This window comes from Canis lupus, chromosome 28 (genome assembly GCF_048164855.1).
Source record: "Canis lupus baileyi chromosome 28, mCanLup2.hap1, whole genome shotgun sequence".
Taxonomy (NCBI): domain Eukaryota; kingdom Metazoa; phylum Chordata; class Mammalia; order Carnivora; family Canidae; genus Canis; species Canis lupus.
In genome coordinates, this window is record NC_132865.1 from 10,031,184 (window position 1) to 10,051,598 (window position 20,415).

Genomic DNA, 20,415 nt, shown 5'->3' on the forward strand with positions numbered 1-20,415 from the left:
ATGTAAATTTTCAATATATATTTCAAAAGGAAAACATTAAACTTAGAATGAGTTTACTATTAAAAATGGCAGACTATCCCTTCCATCACTGAAACTCTTTATCCAACATTGCTGATGAATTATTTAAAATGAAATCAGTGGATTCTCACCTGTAAAAATACTCCCAAGACAGCTAGTCCATCTGGCTCGTGAGCTGCCTCAACAAAACTGGGGTATTTGTCGGAATTCCAATGAACGACATGGAGCTGAAAGGGAGGTAGGCAACATAATTCAAATGTCATTTTTGAAAAATTCTTAAGAACATAAATGAAAATAAAATATTTATTTAGATGTCCTGGTGCTGTGCACTCATGTGTATAACATTAGAATCCTCCTATTTGCTTTTGTCCAAAAGCCAAAGACAAGGACTATGGCCACTTAATCAGTAGTGTACTATAGAAAAGTCCATATCACTATGTAAAATGCTCTGGAGCATCTTGCCAAGCCCCTCCAGCCCCCAAAATCTTCAACCATTGCTCCTGAGTGACTTAAGTCTCCTCCATAACCTTCCATGGTGGGATAGCAATAGAGCGGCGTTAGGTCAGATAACAGAGTCCACTAGACAAGCTTAGCCTCACAGAGGGGTGGAGAAGTCAACTGAAGGTTTGCAGTAACAGTACCAATTGTTCCTAGTCAGGTGGTCATCATTTATGGGGCAGCCCCGGTGGCTCAGTGGTTTAGTGCTGCCTTCAGTCCAGGGCCTGATCCTGGAGACCCAGGATCAAGTCCCATGTCGGGCTCCCTGTGTGGAGCCTGCTTCTCCCTCTGCCTGTGTCTCTGCCTCTCCTTGTGTGTGTCTCTCATGAATAAATAAATAAAATCTTTTAAAAAAAGACTCTTTATGACTTGAAAGTGCAAATTCTCCTTAACAGAACTATTTTAAGCAGTATTCCCACTCTTATTACCTTCTATAAATATGTTCAGCCCCTTTGCTGACAGCAAGTTTTAACGGAGACAAAGAGGATTTGTCTAGGAACAGGAATTAGGATGTGTCTGAGGGTGAAAATGAGAGGCAGTTGGTGCTACTGAGGTGGAGAAAAGGAAAGAAGTAAAGAGGCAAGGAGTTGGAGTACCTGGAACTCTAGAAAACAGAAAATACACCTACTTGACAACTCTGCCCTCATGCAAGTGGCCTTCTGCAAAATCCAAAGGCGTCCTAAATGTTCTGCACTGTTAAATAGCAGTGTGTCCCAAACACACAAACAACCGTGAAAAACTGCAGAATAACAGTAAGACAGAAAAGCACCTGGGGAGATCTTCATTCCTGATTCAGCAGAAGAACAAACTAAGATAGATGCCAAAGGGGAACGTGCCATGCTCAAACAATCTGGCCAAGATCATGAGGACGCCATGCTGTCCAAGAACCCCCATATGACGGACTGACTTCAGATAAAATAACCTTTAAAGGAATCCTTTTGGCAAGCCAGGGAGGAAACACATATGAAGGGTTTCATGCACAAATCACCTTTCTAGATGATTCTTAAAGAGAGAATTTAGTATGTTCAAAGACACGGTTTTAATCCCATGCTTTAACCATAACTTCATATCTCATAGGCAACTACTTATGCAGGATTTCTGGATAAATAAGAATTATCACAACCAGTGAGCTACAAAACTATACAATAGTCCCCATAACAAACAAGCAAGGAAGACCGTGGGATATGCAGATGGAAAATACAAGAGTAGATCCCTGTAGTGCCATGTTCTAAGTTGGTGTGAGATAGTTGGAGGAGGAACCAAATCTGAAAACACTGGGTGATGAAACAAAATTCATTTGGTTCACATGAGATAGATGACATTCCACTGTAAGGGAGGGGCTGAAAAGACCATTAATGTTGTTTTAAATGGCTCTGGGCCAATCCATCAGCTCACTTAGTAAGGGATGACACCAAAAACATAGGTGTCAACTGGTTAGAAAACGAATATGTAACCAAAGAGAGACGAATCTTTTGCTGGTTAAAAACAGCAACTATTTAGGGGTACTTGGATGGCTCAGTCGCTTAAGTGTCTGCCTTTGGCTCAGGTCATGATCTCAGGGTCCTGGGATCAAACCCTGCATCAGGCTCCCTGCTCAGAGGGGAGTCTTTCTCCCTCTCCCTCTGCCCCCCTTGCTCAGCTCATGCTCACTTGCTTTCTCCCTCAAATAAATAAATAAAATCTTTTTAAAAATAAAAAACAACAATTATTTAGAATATTATGGGAAACTACAGCTAGAGAAATCTGTTTTTTGTAAACAAGTCTTTCTCCCACACACCTTACCTAACTGGCACCAAAATCTTCAGATGGACTGATATCACTTGTATTTGCATTTATATTTGAATTAAAACTCAAACAAATAACAAACTCATATTTCCTAATAATGACAGCCACAGTGATTTAAGCAAATAACAAGTAGTCGCAGCCACTACAAAAATGGAAATGAGAAGAGTCTTCCTTGTTAGACAATAATTTATTTTTTTAAGATTTTATTTATTTATTTATTTATTTATTTATTTATTTAAGAGAGAGAACACACAAGCAGGGGGAGGGGCAGCAGGAGGGAGAGAGAATCTTAAGCAGATTCCACGCTGAGGGCAGAGCCTGATATGGGGCTCAATCTTAGGACCCTGAGATCATGACCTGAGCTGAAATAGTCACCCACTCAATCCACTGAGCCACCCAAGTGCCCCAATAATTTCTAAATAATAGTATTATTCAACTTTAGCATTTTTAACTGCATACTATTGTAAATTATGCTCAGCATGCCAAAAATCACCATTAAGGTTAAAATCACAGTTTTACTATCAACTACATATTTAATATACTTATATAATCTGCACAAACCGTAATCAGATGAAGTTTTAAATATGGAGTGGATTATTAGTCTACTTTTTAAAGATGTGTAACTCTTAGGATAAAGTTTTTCATGATTCAGATCACTTTAATCCCTCTCTAGAATGTCACAGATCAGATTAGACTCAAAATTAAGCTTCTAAGTACACTCTAAATGACTTGTTCCTTTCATTTCATTTCTTTTTCTTTTTCTTTATGTCATACAACTCAGTGACAGTCATGAAGTTAGGTAAAACGTGGCTGGAAAAACTAATTAACACTTCAGAATCATTTCTACAGCTGAGCGCAAAGGGATTCTTTTGAACCTGAAACCAGAAACAAATGACTCCCAAATACCTCCAGCTCCAGCCTGGACTCCTTCCTTAAACTCCAGGTCTGTATCTAACAGACTTCTTGGATGTGAGCCTAGAATATCTATGAGACACCTCAAACTTAACATGTACACAACAGAAAGTTAACTTCTTTCTACAACCTACTCCTCCCTGGACTTGCCCATCTGAGTAAATGGCAAAAACGATCCTCATGTTTACTCAAACCAAAGTCTTACGAGTGTTTCTAGACTCCTCTTTTTTCTTCCTTCAATCTTGACATCCTTTTCATTGGCAAGTCCCACCAATTTTATTTCCCAAACAGATCATGGACTCATCTAGCTCTCTTCACCCCCACCACCCCCAGAGCCCAAACCACCACCCTTGCTCATTTGAACTATTTCCCTAACCTTCTAATATGTCTCCCTGTTTCAACATTTGCCCGACCTCTTTTCCACATAGCAGCTAGTTATAGTTTGTAAAATATGAAGTAGAACATGACATTCTCCTGCTTAAAACCCTCCATTATCTTTGTCTCAATACATTAAGGATAAGTTCTAAATTTCTCATCAAGCCCTACAAAGCCCCACAAGGCATGGTCCTTGCTTGCCTCTCTAGGACATGGCCTATCACCTATCCCTCATTAATCCCACCCAATCCCAGAAGCCAATGCCTTTCACTTCTTAAACATGCCAACTTCATTTCTGCCTGAGGCCATCTGTATCTGCTGTGCCCACTTGCTGAGAAGCTGTCTAGATTTTTCTCATGGTGACTCCTTAGCCATTCAGTCTCAATTCACATAAATTGAAAAGAAAGTTTTCCTGACTCTTCAATCAGATCCCATGGTATTATTCCTATCTAAGAATTTACCATATACCATTTATTCGTGTGTTTATTGTCTACCTCTAACAACCCCTCACAGCCCTGGAGTCTGACCCAGACTTCTTCATTCTCCATCAGCATTCCTATCTCACACCAGAAAACAAGCCACCCCCAACCAAATCAATCAACAAATCCCACTGAAACTGTACTTGGAAGCTAGCATTCCAATTAACTGCACTATCATCTATTCCCTGGAACTTCCCCAAAAGCCCCCTCACTGACTCCCCTTATTCATTCCTGCTTCAACCCAATTTATTGGGTTACAGGCTCAAACTGTAGCCTGAGTATTTTTTAAATGCAAATATGATCACTTGGCAATTCCAAGCCAGTCAGCGGCTTCCCACCACACTTAGAATTAAGTTCACAATCCTTACTGGGATTTACCTTTGTAAAATCTGGCCCCACAGCCTTTCCAACTTTACCTCTGGCAGCCCTCCTCTTTGCTCTCCAGGCACAAATCCCACTGGCCGCTTTGTTGTTCAAATCCGTGTTGTGCCCTGCCCCAAGTCCTCAAATACATGATGTGCTTTCCTCCCCACCCCAAGTCCTCACACATGATTTTAGGCAGGGCCACTGCTGTCTCTGCCCTTTGCCTGGCTTACTTCCACTCATCCTTTAGGTTTAGGGTTGAAGGACTCTTCACAGGGAAACATTCCCTGACTCATCCTTACTTCCTTCCAGCACTCCTTCAGGATGAGCACAAGGAAGCTGGACAAAGATGGGGGACACAGTGGGGTCACAATGAATTCTTAGAGTGAATGAATTCCTGAACAAATGAATAAAATACGAAACGGCATTAAACACATATTAAAGAATATATGAAATCCCAAGTCAAAGCTTTACTTCAAGAGGGAAAAGTCTACAAAGATGTCTCTTGCTCTGCAAGTCAGGACTCTGTGCTTCTGGAAAATTTCAGGATATGAGTGCTCTTTTTAAGAAACAACTTGCCAGCTCAGATAAAAAGCCTGAGAATATGCTTTCAAGTTCAGGACGCTGGAAAGTATAACCATAAAGCAATGTGACTAATTTCTTTTAATTGCTTAGGAAAATCACAAAGCAGTAATCCAAAACCAGCTCAATCCCCACAGAGCCTTTCAGATTTAGAACAATGTATTAAATTCAGAATACAAACTTTAGAAAGCAATATAAACACAACTCAGCGGATGATAAAAACCGAGGCACCAGACAGATTCAGGAGTCCCACTTTCTACATTCTTGGCATCTTTTGTCCAGTGCCATACAACACTCTGGATATACATTTTATTCCCCCACCGTGAAAACATAGCAGGTCCCATATGCTAAGCATTTGGCTGCAAACAAAAGTGTTTTAATGGATGTTATGGTTGATAGGCTCAAAGAATAGATATACTTGTTAATGAAAGAGCAAAACTGGAAAATTCTCTTGGCTGGATTTCTCTGAACAGCAGAACTATAAAGGAGTGTCTGAACTCCACAGCTCAGTGACCATGAGAAAATGAAGAAAAACTTCACTTGCCTGGTAATGCTCTGTTTCACCTAGACAAATCGCAAGCCAAATTACTGTCACTTAAAGAGCTTTGGTTGAGTCATCCAATAATTCACTTTCATCTCAGGGAAAAGTTGGGTGCTGGCAATATTTAACAGTATTAAAACTTGAAGTACATTATGCCTTGTCATTTAACAGAGGATTAGAAAACATAGAGTATTATTAACGAATATATTTATAAAAGAGTAACTTCCCAATTTACAAAAATCAATGAAAAATAAATAAATAAATAAAAATAAAAATAAAATAAATAAATAAAAAAAATCAATGAATGCTTTATTGTGTTATGCTTTACCAGTGACTTCAATAATTAACAGAGATTCTACTTTATACCTGTAAATAGAGAGGTAATGTAGAGTTTAGGAGAGCTGTGCCTTTGTTTCTTTTCCCTATAAGGAATTTGCCATTTACTATAACTTCTAAACATGCTATTGGACCAAATATCTGGACCAAATATCTACACAGTTAGGCCCAAATCAAATGTCACTTTCTCTACCTTCTCTGGACTTTCAGGAAACACAACAGATATTATAGAAAGTGTTTGTAATTGTGATCAAACAGACCTGAGTTTAAACCATCTCAACTACTTCCTAATTGGCTAAATTACTTAATCTCTCCAACTCTGCAGTTTACTCATTTCTAGAATGAGTACAAGAACTCTAGGTTCTCAGAGTCAGTGTAAGGCTCAGAAGGACCACATTTATAGCTCTCATACTGATAAACTCTCATACTGATGGAATAAAGCAATTTCAGACACTTACTCCTAATTGGCTCAAGATCAATGTGGAGTCAAGAGAATTGTCCGCTGTATTTGTTAAATCCCACCACCTGGGAAAATGCTGAATCATAAATATGTGTGGGATAATATATTACCTCTGCCGCGTATCTCACTCCATCCACCACGTGTTCAGAGCCGTGATCATCAGCAGACCCCCAGTGAAGGTGAAACTGTCGCAAGCGGTAGCTTCCAGTGAGAGGACCCCCACGTAGAACTAAACACCAACACATTTTAAGTTGTTAGCAAGAAAAAAATACTCAAACATGCTGCTACAATCCACATGACCTCCCTGAGTTACTCAACATGCCCGTGTTCTCCCAGGAATCCTTTTTACAAACGTTTCATTCAGTTTGCAGACAGGAATACAATTTTTAGGTACATGACGAATGAAAACAAACATTTTAAAAGGTTGGAGAGTTCACGGTACAGATTTTTATGGGACATGTGGGAAATCACAACAGACACAGTGGTTAGAAAGTAGAAGAAATTAACGGTCCCTAACAGTAAAGAATTGGTCCTTTTACTGGAGGATGTCAGGATCTCTGGATAAGGATATGATATGTAAAGAGGACTGCCCTAAGCCTGGCCCAGCAGCCCAGCACTGTGGCTGAGAACAGCCTCCAGCAATGAGAAGACCTGGGCTCCCCCTCTTACTGTGTCATCTCGCACCAATCCTAACTTCAAAGCTTTAGCTTTTGCGTCTGTAAGCTCAAGATAGTAACACTCTCTCCTCCTGATGCTATTTTGAAAATAGAGTAAAAGAGTTGAATACAAAAAGAACTTATCACTGCCTGGCACACAATCAGTTTGCTGGACACATTCTCTATTATTACTGTTTTATTCTTGTTAGGATTACTACAAAAATTGGCCAAGTAAGCACATTTTCTGTACTTGAATTCTATCTAAACGGGACAAACAAAAAAATTAAAAAATTAAGAAAAATAAATGGGACAAAATTAACTCTTGTTTTTTTTTTTTTTTTTTTTGGCAACAGAATCATATCTTAAGGATAGAGAAAAGCTCCTTATAGAAAGCATAGTTCTAAACTGTCTCCTCCTAATTAATCTTTATTGGGGGCAGCCCCGGTGGCGCAGCGGTTTGGTGCTGCCTGCAGCCTGGGGTGTGATCCTGGAGACCTGGGATCGAGTCCCACGTCGGGCTCCCTGCATGGAGCCTGCTTCTCTCCCTCTCCCTCTGCCTGTGTCTCTGCCTCTCTCTGTGTGTCAATAAATAAATAAAATCTTAAAAAAAATCTTTATTGGGCATGTTTAAAGGTTATGGGGAGATAAGAAAGCACTGGATGTTCAACATACCGTATGTGTTACAAATCCCCCATCAACATTCAATGGAAGAGCTAGGTTGTGAAGTGCAGCCTTAATAGCAGTTTGATTTAAATGAACCTCCTCTTCAGAGACAGGAAAACAAAGATACAGAGATAGAGGTATCTCCAAAGCACCAGGAATGGTCCATCTTACATAAGAAACAAAAGATGGCATGGGGTGGCTGGCTGGCTCAGTCAGTAAAACATGTGCCTCGATCTCAGGGCCGTGAGTTCAAGTCTCATGTTGCATGTGGAGCCTACAGAAGCAAAAGATGCTAAGAGGTATCACTAGCAGTTTTCCACAAACAGCAAGGAAGAAAGGGAAAATACATTTGCCTAAAGCACACCTCTCATTGGGCTATACAGCGGGAGAGAAATGATGCAGACGGTTGTCTGTATTAACCAGTACAAACCGAACTCATTTCTTCCTCACTCAGTTTGACTCAGCTAAAGTTGAACGTCAATGATTAAGAGTTAGTGTGGTTGGAATCAGCAAACCTGGAAATAGTCCCAGCTCAGCTACTGAATTATGTGATCTTTCAAAACTCACTTAAGCTTCTGTGGGCGTCAGCTTTCTGTCTACATCTGTGTTCATTTGTCTATTTTTAATTAGGGGATTGGACTGGATGCTCCTCCTTACCTTCTACAATTACCAAAACTACCAAGGGGAAAAAACACTGAGCATATGCAATAAAACATTTTTGGAAGATTGAATGATTGGAGGTTCCTTTGGATTCATTTCAATCCAGATTTCTTTACAATAATTAAGATAGCTATTTCCAAAGCCCTCTGAAAAGTAAAAGAGAAGAAGCATTGACAGCAAACTCTAGGGCTTGCTCTCCTGTTATAAACAGAGTAGTTTTCATGTTCTGAGTCTCCCACTGAGCAGTATTTGTGAGGACAGAGACTCTGATTGGGTCCCATCACCTAAGCACATTAACTATCACAGAGCAAATGCATGATAAATATTTGATGAATGAATGAATAAAACATTTGATTTGTCTTTAAACAAGCAATTTCAAGGTTGATTCACAGAAAAATTAATTTAAAAGGCACATTTCCCTAAGTGATTCCATACAGCACGGATGCAATGGCATTTCAAATGAAAAGAAATCAATAATTCTTTTTTATTATTTAAATTCAAGTCAGTTAATATATAGTGTAATATTGGTTTCGGGGGTAGAATTTAGTGATCCATCCCTTACATATAACACCCAGTGCTCATCCCAACAAGTGCCCTCCTTCATGCCCATCACTCATTTAGCCCATCCCACACCTGCCTCCCCTCCAGCAACCCTCAGTCTGTTCTCCATAGTTAAGAGTCTCTTACAGTTTACTTCTCTCTCTGTTTTTATCTTATTTTATTTTTCCTTCCCTTCTCCTATGGTCATCTGTTTTGTTTCTTAAATTCCACACAGGAGTGAAATCATACGGTATTTGTCTTTCTCTGATTTATTTCCTTAGCATAATATATTCTAGTCCCTCCATGCTGTTGCAATGGCAAGATTTCATTCTTTTTGATGGCTGAGTAACATTTATATATTTTATATATCCATTCATCTGTCGATGGACATTTGACTCTTTCCATAGTTTAATTATAGTTGACAGTGCGGCTATAAACATTGGGGTGCATGTGCCCCTTTAAATCAGCATTTTCATAACCTTTGGGTAAATACCTAGTAGTGCAATTGGTGGATAATAGGATAATTTTAACTTTTTGAGGAACCTCCACACTGTTTTCCAGAGTGGCTGCACCAGTTTGCATTCCTTCCAACAGTGCAAAAGAGTTCCCCTTTCTCTGCATCCTCGTCAATCTGTTGTTGCAGGAGTTGTTAATTTTAGCCAAAGAAATCAACATTTTTATTGCCCCTTTTTTTTTTCTTGCTGTAGCATAAGACCTGAGCTGAAACACAAAGTCATTCCTTCACAGATAAAAAGCAGATTAGAGAGCTTGAGTAATCGATGTGAAATTAACTTTGGGAGAAGATGCAAACAAATTGGCTCAAGAGGAAGAAAGCGATACCAAAAAACACACATTGTTAGGGAAACATCCAAGAATAATGGTTGATCTCTGGAAAGTCTGCTCTGAATCCAGGGTTTAAAGCCAGATTAGCATAGCTCTGCTAGTTAAGCAACAAAGATTGCCTTACACTCTACATATTTGGCTCCACATGTAAGTGTTTCAACTCAAATATTCAAACTGGGACCATGATTAGCAAATATCTACTTGTGAAGAAAGTATTCTCTTGGAGCAGAGCTCTTCTGAAACACAGGGTGGGGAAAAGGGAGTCAAAATATTAAGGTTAATTTATCATTGAATTTGAGATAGTCTATAACAAAATAATGAAATGAATAATAGCAATAAAAATTATTTTTAAGGAAAATGACTTAGTGTTTTCAAGTATTAAATCATTCATCTTCCTCTGTAACCTAGATGAGTAAATAAATATTGTCTCCATCTTATATCTGAAAATGAGTAATCATTTCTCCAAAATCACACTTGGTACACATGTACACTTATCCTTTCATTTGGGATTTTTCTTAAATCTATCTCAAATAAAACACTCATATAAGAGGTCTATGGAGATTAAGAAATCAGAGTCAAATGCCATAAAAGTATGAGAAATTTTTAATATCTTAGTAAAAGGGTCCTTGTCATTTCTTATATGCTGCAAAGACCAACAATGTTATGAAACTAGCAATGTAGATGTTACTCCATTAAATTTGACTTTGTTAGAAATTTGCTAGTCCTATTCATTTTCTGAAATGACTCTGTCATCAGTGGCCTTAAGTGATAAGCATGCTTGCAACAAAATCAGAAAAAAAAATAATTTCAAAGTTAACACACTTGTCTGTGCATGCATTTACTGTCTATCCTACCAGGATACAAACTCTTTTAAGGAAGAGTCTGTCTTGTTCTCTTGTATTTCTAGTGCCTAAGACAGGGTCTGCATCAATAAATACTACTAACAAAAAGTAGAAAAGAGGCCTCACCTGTAGAAGCACTTCTCCATAAACTTTGGTTTATAAGGTGGCTACTGAGGAAGTGACCTGGGAATCACTAAAGAATATGTTCTTATGACTATGAATCTAATGAAAGTTGAAGCCTAATCACTGTATGGTAAACGGTTCTCTGAAGTAAAGCTAAATGAATAGCACATCTGTATTTTGCTTGGAATCTAGGAAAAGAGGAACCAAACAGCACAAATCTGCCAGGATTATACCATGAAAGACTAAAGCCATAAATGTTTCCAGTCCTGAATTCTTTATGGAGCCAGGAAAGTCTTCATTAAGTCCAGCTTCTTTTGCTCTGAGCATATGCACACCTGGTTGCTCTCCCATTGCTCATTCATCCGACAATTCTGAAGAGCTTACTATGGGCCTGTAACTTTGTTTAATACTAAGTACGGCATGATGGGTAAGGTCATCCCTATCGTCAAGTAACTTACAGTCAAGTGAAGGAAACATCATTATAATAAAGTTTTGTTACCTGGGGATCTTGGCTTCTAGGGGGGATCATACAACTAAGGTATCCTCCCCCACCCCTATTTTTTTCTGTTTTTGTTCTTTTCTAATGTATAACTTCGGATCTTGTGAATTTGGCTGATTTCAGGCAGTTATCTAGAACCACATAACTAGAACTGGTAACTAGATCATAACTGAGAAATTAACAATTTCTAGAGATGAAAATTAAAGAATAAGCACTGAATCCATCAAGTCACTGGTATTCCTAGGAGGTCTTTCTTAATGAGAAGCCAGCTTCCTTTTGACATCTTTAAAAAATTTCATGGAAAAAAAAAATTAAGTAAATAAATAAATAAATAAATAAATAAATTTCAGCACAACATATCTCATACATGGAAAGAACACAGGCCTGTTATTTATTATGTTTTATTGTTATTAATTTGTTATTAATAGTTATTAAATGCTTACTATAAGCCAGGAACTCTCCCTTATTAAAATATAAAAATTAGTACAACAGCCTTTAACAATTAAACATCCAAACAATGAATAATCCACTAAATGCTTAAACTACTTGGGTGTCAAATGGTAAATATTAATTGATTTCTGGTGGTTTGTAATCTTATTGGGACTTCACCTATGTAGACCAATATGTCCTGTACCACAATGCCATATCAATTTTCTATGTCTTCCAGAAAACATCATACCAAAAGATTTTTTGGGTTTTTGGTTTGTTTATTTTTTTTTAAGATTTTGTTTATTCATTCATGAGAAAGGCAGAGACAAGGCAGAGGGAGAAGCAGGCTCTCCATAGGGATCCCAATGCAGGACTTGATCCCTGGATCCCGGGATCATGACTTGAGCCAAAGGCAGACGCTCAACCATCGAGCCACCTAGGTGCACCCAAAAAATGTTTTTAACTTAAACACACATTTGTTGAGTACCTATTGTGTGTAAGGCACCATGCTAGATAGATGAGTGAGACATAGACATTGCTCACAAGGAGTCTTCAGCTGAGTGGAAAGAGAACCAACTGGCAGTTACAATGCAGTGTGGGAAGCTCTGTGATAGGACAAGCCTGGGGTGCTACAGGAGGAGTTGTAGGGCCAGTCAGATGAGATTCCCAGATGTGAGATCCTGTCTGAGTACAGAAAGACCAGTAGCTAGGGTGGAATGTCCTTGTCTCTCCTTATCAGATTATTATTTCCCTTCCACTATGGCCAACAGGAATTCTTCCCAAAAAATTTCATGTCCTCTGTCCCTTTTTTATTTTTTTTTCCTGCCCTCTTTTAAAAGGACTATTAAAATTCGAATGGGTGGGTCACCAGAGGTTAACCACAGGAAATGCAACTGCCTAGAAAAAGAAGCCCTACAAAGACCATGCGTTTGGTTTCTTGGCTGGTGGGATTCAGAGTTAATTTTGGTCAAGAATGGCTTCTTTACAAAATGGAAACTGTTTTCTTCAAATCAAAGTGGTTTGCTATAGACAGTATCTTTGTGTTGTTTACAGTTTACTAAAAAAAAAGCCAACCATTTATTTTAACTATAGTGGTCTCTACTTTTTCACTGATTTAATACCCAGAATCACCATGAAACATTTTATTTATCTTGAGAAAAAAAGAAAGAGAATCATGACCCATATTTAGGTGGTTTCTGTCTCAGAGGGGTACAAAGTACTTTACAGACATTTCCAATTAACCCTGGTAATTTCATTATGATCTAGATAGGAACGAGACCTTCACATAGGGGAGAGGCACACACTACCAATCACAGACACATTGTCAAATCTGGAAACACGAACTGATTCCCCCGGAGTAACCCAAAGTACAGGGAAAATGAGAGGAAGAGAGAAAGAGACAGGGAGAAAGAGGAAGAGAGAAAGGAAAAGGAGGAAACAGGGAGAGGGAGAGAGAGGAAACCTAGATCATCATCAAGCAAATTAGAGTAGGAATTTTTTACGACCAAGGCTGCCTACATTTATAAATAAAAACATTTTGGGGCACTTGGTGGCTCAGTCAGTTAAGCGTCCAACTCTGGGTTGTTTGTTTTTTTTTTAAGATTTTTATTTTATTTATTCATGAGAGACAGAGAGAGAGATAGGCAGAGGGAGAAGCAGGTTCCCCACGGGAAGCCCAAGGTGGAACTCCATCCCAGGACCCCGGGATCATGACCTGAGCCAACAGCAGATGTTCAACCACTGAACCACACAGTCGTTCCTGACTCTTGGTTTTGACTGAGGTCATGATCTTAGGGTCGAGTTCAAGCTCCATGCTCAGCAGGGAGTCTGCTTGAGATTCTCTCCCTCTTCCTCTGCCCCTCTCCCCACTCATGTTCTCTCTCCCTTTCTCTAAATAAATAAATCTTAAAAAAAAAAAAAAAACAAAGTTTTAGGTGATTAGGTAATTGCTTCTTATTCTAAAACTAGGAGTGGGTTGCCTCAAGTTTTTTTTTAAGACTTTATTTATTTATTTATTTATTCATGAGACACAGAGAGAGAGAGAGACAGAGGCAGAGGGAGAAGCAGGCTCCATGCAGGAAGCCTGATGTGGGACTCGATCCCGGGACTCAGGATCAAACCAGTAACAAAAGGCAAGATTCTCAACCACTGAGCCACCCAGGTGTCCCTAGCCTCAAGTTTTTATGTTTGAGATATAAACAGTACCAAACTATGATTATGGATGGTATAAACTTTATGCTCAGAAGCCTTAGACTATTTACAATGTATCCATCAACCATATCTATTAATACAGATCATCAAACTGAGGCTTAAAGGAAAGACCATTGAATATAGTATATAAAAGGCAAGATCTTCCTTCCCTCAAAAAGTTAAAAATACCATGTGTTAATCTTTCTTTGTGCATTTTTTACAATGCTCTGATGAAAATATATCTTTCATGGATTTGACAAATATGAGAAAAATTTTGTGGGTTTATAATTTTTGGTAACAACATAGTATCACATAAATACAGATTTTATTACTAACCTAAATCTGAGCTTAATGAATAAATGAAAACCTTCTTCCAATTTAGGGTTTTTATAAATTAGCTATATTTTTCATGAATAGAGCAAATACAGCATCATCCTGATATTAAACTAAAATTAAAAATAATTTGTCAGAAGCTTTAAGAAGTATTCCAAAATTTGATTCTCTCTAATCTTCTCCCTCATCTTAACTTTAAACTGGATATGATGATTCTTTGGGAAGTGAATATGCTTGAAGTAGGATTAAATGTTCATTTTTAAGGACATTCTCTTTTCCTACTTCATTTAGTTATCAAATTAACAAATAAACTGAAGTTTTATTTGGCTGGTCCATGGCTTATTGACAGCATAAAAGACATTATGCCATGAAATAGTAAAAATAAACCTTTATTATAAGTTCTAGCAAAGTATTAATAAGGAACATATAATGCATAGATATTTTAAATATGAAAGAAAAGAAATCACAGCCCAATCATCCAAGACCCTCACCCCCCCCCACCCATCAAAAAAAAAAAAGAACCAACCTGATTTGTCCTCCGTGTCATCAAAGTCAACGCTGAAGGAATGGCCACTATTACTGATGATTTTGGCTGAGTTTGCATCATACTTGATACTAAGAGGTCGCAGAGAAGAGTCATATTTCACTTCTTTGGTTTTAATCTCAATCGGAGATTGTTGATCCCCATCAGCAATAGGGAAAAATTTATTCCAATGAATAGGACCTTAAATATATAGGACCGGTAGAAAAAAAAAAGACTATATAAGTTATTTCCTTTACCAAACATTTGTTGGGTGCAACATACTGTGCTTGAGCTGATGGAAAAACAAATAAGGTCTTCATCCTCAGGAACTTCACATCTAATTTTTTTTATATGACTAGCAGTTTTCATTATAGTTATGAAAATCTCCTGGTTTGCTTTAACTCCTTTGCAGCATTAAACTAACCCTTATGGGCGAAAAGCATGTAAGGTTGTTTTTTTTTTAAGATTTTATTTATTTTTTCATGAGAGACACACAGAGAGAGGCAGAGACATAGGCAGAGGGAGAAGCAGACTCCCTCTAGGGAGCCTGATGTGGGACTCGATCCTAGGACCCAAGATCACGTCCTGTGTCAAAGGCAGATACTCAACCACTGAGCCACCCGGTATGTAAATTTTAAAAAGTAGTTTCCAGGGACATCTGGATGGCTCAGTCAGTTAAGAGTCTGACTCTTGGTTTTGGCTCAGGTCAAAGGCTCATGGCTCATGAGATCGAGCCCTGCATTGGGCTCCCTGCTCAGCATGGAACTACTTGAGATTCTCTCCCTCTGACTTTCTCTCATCGCCTACACACACCTGTGCTCACTCTCACTCTCTCCCTCTAAAATAAATAAATCTTTAGAGGAAAAAAACAGTACTTTCCAAAGGTATCTTTCTATCAAACTAAAAACAACAGCACAATTCATCATTGTAAACAATGAGATTTAGTCTCAGCTCCAAGAATGATCTGTGGTAGCTCCAGAGGTCAGTAAGTTCATGGGTTGAAGGAATTAATGGAACTGAAAAAGCTGTGTAGAAAAAAAAGGGGGGGGTGCAGTTCTTAAAAATGCTATCCCTATTTCTTTCTTCTGCCACTTACTTGTGTCTTCAGGTGCCACCCAGGCCTCAGCTCAGTTACCTCTGATGTGCAACAGGCATACTAAGGAAATGCATAAATTTTTCACACAGCATAATCGAAATAAAATGACTATACCACGTCAGGAAATGTAATATAGCTGATTATGGTCAGTGGAGTCAGGTAACAATTTCTTTCTTTCTTCTTTCTACATTTCAGAAGGTCCCTTTTTTTTTTTTTTAAGACCTTTATTTATGTGAGAGAGAATGAGAGAAAGTACAAGAAGGAGGGAGGGATAGAGGGAGAGGGAGAAGCAGACTCCCCACCAAGCAGGGAGCCTGACACAGGGCTCCATCCCAGGACCCAGGACCCCAAGATCATGGCCTGAGGCCCAAGGCAGATGCTTAACCGACTGAGTCACCCAGGCACCGCCCCCCCCAAAGGTCCTTCTGTGGTTATTTTGCCAAAGTTACATTTGAATTACAACATAAGGGACAACTGTCATCCTGATCCTCTATTCAAAAAGTCAAAATTGCATCCAGTTCCCAAGTGAGACACATGTTTGGTAAATTAACATGAACCAATAAGCAGGCAATTCCCTTGTCTAGACTCTTCATTTCTCTGGGAGACTTGATTCGAGTCCTGCCTCCTGAAACCAAGAGTAAGAATGCAGCTTCAAGTAACCTCTGACTCATTTTACAGATCGGAGTGGTCACTTTATGGGTTCAAGGTTCTTATTATGTCTACTATGCCTGCAATTTACACAGCTACCACCAGGTCGGTAGAGCACAGGGCTACTAACTAAGCTTTTCCCGATTTCACTAACTTGATTTCTCTAATATTCAAGTATGTATTAAAATGGCACAGCATGGGGCGCCTGGGTGGCTCAGTGGTTGAGCATCTGCCTTTGGCCCAGGGTGAGATCCCAGGATCTGGGATCAAGTTCCACACCAGGCTCCTTGCAGGGAATCTGCTTCTCCCTCCGCCTATGTCTCTGCCTCTCTCTCTCCCTCTCTCTCTCTGTGTGTCTCTCATGAATAAATAAATAAAAATCTTTAAAATAAAAAAAAATAAAATAGCACAGCATGACAATTAATTAAACGTTTGTTACCGACAGCAACAAATATTTTTAAAGATGAGATTTAGAATGAAGTTTCAAGAAACTCAAATATATCACAATTATCAACAGCTCCCATCTCTAAATCTAATGTTCCTTATTACTCTTCAATTTTGCAAAGGAGAAAGCTTAAGCTCTTTCGCTCACGTATGCTTCCGGCACAAAAAGTCAGAGCATGAATATATAACCATACACACAACTTACAAGCTCTCTACTCCTGAGTCTGACCCTTTGGACTTCAAAGCAACTTGAACATCAAAGTCCTTGCCTACAACTTATTACAGGAAAGGCATTACATTCCCTGATGTATGAAGTACTCTCCTTTACCTTCCCAGTGCTCTTTCCTTGCACAATCTAGTTCTTGCTTTAAGTGAAAAGTTTTCTATCTCACTGTCACCAAGTCTGATTTAACCTGATGAGAATCTGATTTCAAATATGTGATGCATGTATCACAAAATATTGTTGACCTTTTTCTTTCTCTTCCTAATTTCTTTACTCTCTTACTTCCAGTCCTTTATAACAAGACGAATTTTTAAATTTTTTTTTTTTTATTTATGATAGTCACACAGAGAGAGAGAGAGGCAGAGACACAGGCAGAGGGAGAAGCAGGCTCCATGCACCGGGAGCCCAACGTGGGATTCGATCCCGGGTCTCCAGGATCGCGCCCTGGGCCAAAGGCAGGCGCCAAACCGCTGCGCCACCCAGGGATCCCAAGACGAATTTTTAAAAGCAGAGGCAAACCAAAGTAAAATAAAAGTAATATCACTTTGCACAAATTACTCAGTATTATTTATTAACCACCATAGTGGGTTCATTTCCCTGCCTCCTCAAGGGGCTCTTTTAAACATAGTTCTTAAGTAGAGATGGATAGTGATTCTTCCACTGACTCAAGAACTTTTGAATATCTATAGAGAGGTTTAGTTTTCAGTAATTGTCACATTCCCTAAACTAAACCAACAAAACTATCACAGGTTACTGGAAGAACTTACAAGTTTTTGGTGAAGGTGGTACCCCCCTCCAATGTCTCAACCCTTGGTATTCCATTTTATCATTGCTACTATAACCAGTTTAAGTTACCTTTTATCTGCTCATTCAGTGCTTCTGCCAATCTAAACCGAAAACAGGCAACCAAACTTGCCCAGTCAAGATACAACACATTGCCAGTAGGCTTTTGCCACAGTTGATCTCCTTACAGACGTGGTCCACAGAAAGCTATTGTGTCTAAAGCAGGAAATGGCCCTATAATTCTTAGCAGAATAAGAAAATCACTCCTTGGTAATGACTTTTCAGAGACAGATTTTTTTTTTTAATTTCTGAAGATGAGCTTCATTGGAGCCAATATTTTCTAACATATAAATGTATTAAAGAGTAATCAGTACTCACTGATTGAAAATGCCCTTCCTCTTCCTAACTATAGTGAGGGCATTGTCAAAGCCAGTAACTATAAATAACAAAAATTAAAATTATTCCAGCAGAGAGGGAAATGAAAAGAAATTTGTTTTGTGGCTTTTTTTCCCCAAAACATAAATGGAAAGTAGCAAAATGTGAGGTTAAAATTATAGTCTCAATCAAAAAGATATTCCCCTAAATTATACCTTTCATTATTAAAGTTCTAATTTCACCTGCTGCCATTTTTAAAGTGGCAAGTTAATCATAACCTCAAAAAAGTCTACAATTGGAAATGAAGCTTTTCTGTTTCTTGTGAAAATAAACTTTCTATAAAACTTCACTATATGGTACTGTTCAATAATATGCATGTTAATCCAAGGAAAGTATTATTACTATTATTATTAGTATTCACACATCTAATTTTGACAGTGATTTACTATAAGGCTCTCTTGGTGTCACTTTGCAGTTATTTCAAATAATGGTTATTTTGATGATTTAGTATATAGAGGAAGAAAAGCATACATATCATTATTACTGTCACTCTCATCAATAAATACATTTTCACCTACGTGTTAAATTTTGAATAATCTGGGCAGCCCTGGTGGTGCAGCGGTTTAGTTCCGCCTGCACCCGGGGGTGTGACCCTGGAGACCTGGGATCGAGTCCCACGTCGGGCTCCCTGCATGGAGCCTGCTTCTCTCTCTCTCTCTCTCTCTCTCTGTGTGTGTGTGTCTCATGAATACACAAATAAAATCTTTAAAAAATTTTTGTTTAATAATCCTTTGCTAATCCTCTGTCTCTGCAAGGATGAGTGTGGGAGAGGGAGAAAGTGAAGGAGCCGCAAGCATAACTTCATTTTTTAGAAAGAACCTAAGTCTTCCTACAGCTAATGGTACCAGTCAACCAACTGCAAATCGCCATTGCATTATTTTGCAGTAACAGCTATTAAGAAATTGGCAGTAGGGCAGCCCCGGTGGCTCAGCGGTTTAGCGCCGCCTACAGCCCAGGGCCTGATCCTGGAGACCCGGGATCGAACCCACCGTCGGGCTCCCTGCATGGAGCCTGCTTCTCCCTCTGCCTGTGTCTCTGCCTCTCTCTCTCCCCTCTCTGTGTATTCCCACGAATAAATAAATAAAATCTTTAAAAAAGAAAAGAAATCGGCAGTAGTTTGGTTGCCAAGACGGCAGCTTAAGTCTTCAGGCTTGCATTATGAAAATTACTAAAATTCCTTAGGTAGCCTCAAATGCTTTCCATGATTTCCTCTAAGTGAATAATGAACTTTAAAAAACTGAAAGCGAACTTGTCCTCGTTCAAGGGTGTCATCAGACCTCCCATCTCCGAGCCTTTAATTGGCAAGTAGCTGTTAGCAGGGAAAGTCCTGGGCTTTTCAAAGGTGAACGGACACCTGGGAGGATCTCGGGTCTGGAGGATCCCCACCACCTCTCACCCCCGCTGAGCACCCTGCAAAAGACGCTTTTCTCTGCCTGCCTGCACCAGGAGAAGCCTTCCCCCCACTTCCTGCGTTCAGCTCTGGGCAAAGCTGCCCAATTTAAAGAGGAACCAAGAAGTTTCTCGCCCAGTGTGGCTTCTGCGGGGCGCGGTGGGTCCCCCGGGCCAAGCCCCTGCCCCCCGATCTCGGGAGGCGCTCACCGTTGTGCTCGCCGTATCCCCAGCTGAGCCGCGACATGGTCCTCGGGTGGGAGGCGGCGGAGCCGCGGGGCAGCGCGAGAGGCGGCGGGCGGGGCGGGCGGGGCGGGCGGGGGCCGGGCCGGGCTGCGGAGCCGAGCGCTCCCACCCTGGCCCGGCGCTACCCGCCTCGCCCGCCAGGGGGCAGCGGCGCGCACCGAGGCGCCCGCACCTGCGAGATAGAGACCTGCGGCGGCGGCGGCGGCGGCGGCGGCGGCGGGGGCGGGGGGGGCGGGGCCGAGTTAGGGCCCCCGCGGCGCGCGGAGTTGGCGCTGGGGGGCAACGCGAGGGCGCTCCATAGAGACGCGTGAGGGGCGGGGGGCCGGGAAGAAAGAGAGAAGGGTTTCCAGAGGGGATTTTCTGCCTCCTGAGCGGTCACCCCGGGGAGGTGTCGGTTGGAGGGCCATCCCGGGAAGACGTGAGTCACCTGGCCCCTGAAGTGGCGGGAGACACGCGACGTCCTTGACGGCAGAGGTGGTGGTGATGACGAAGTGTCATTGT

General features: G+C 40.1%; 1 protein-coding gene and 1 long non-coding RNA gene across 5 annotated transcripts in view; one reads left to right on the top strand and one right to left on the bottom strand.

Moving 5' to 3' along the window:
• Nucleotides 1–20,019, bottom strand: part of CA13 (carbonic anhydrase 13) — a 45,681-nt gene extending 25,662 nt beyond the window's left edge. For all 4 annotated transcript variants that reach the window (XR_012019924.1, XR_012019925.1, XR_012019926.1 and 1 more), the window contains exons 1-4: nucleotides 19,879–20,019; nucleotides 14,654–14,851; nucleotides 6,460–6,578; nucleotides 150–245 (exon numbers count right to left, since the gene is read on the bottom strand). Coding sequence is in view for 1 of the 4 variants with exons in the window: in XM_072804045.1 (XP_072660146.1) it covers nucleotides 150–245; nucleotides 6,460–6,578; nucleotides 14,654–14,851; nucleotides 19,879–19,915 (450 nt within the window). In the remaining 3 variants the exon portion in view is untranslated. The remainder of the gene's footprint in view (nucleotides 1–149; nucleotides 246–6,459; nucleotides 6,579–14,653; nucleotides 14,852–19,878) is intronic.
• LOC140620178 (uncharacterized) overlaps nucleotides 1–20,415 on the top strand; it is a 52,144-nt gene that overhangs the window by 10,255 nt on the left and 21,474 nt on the right. The window lies entirely within an intron of this gene.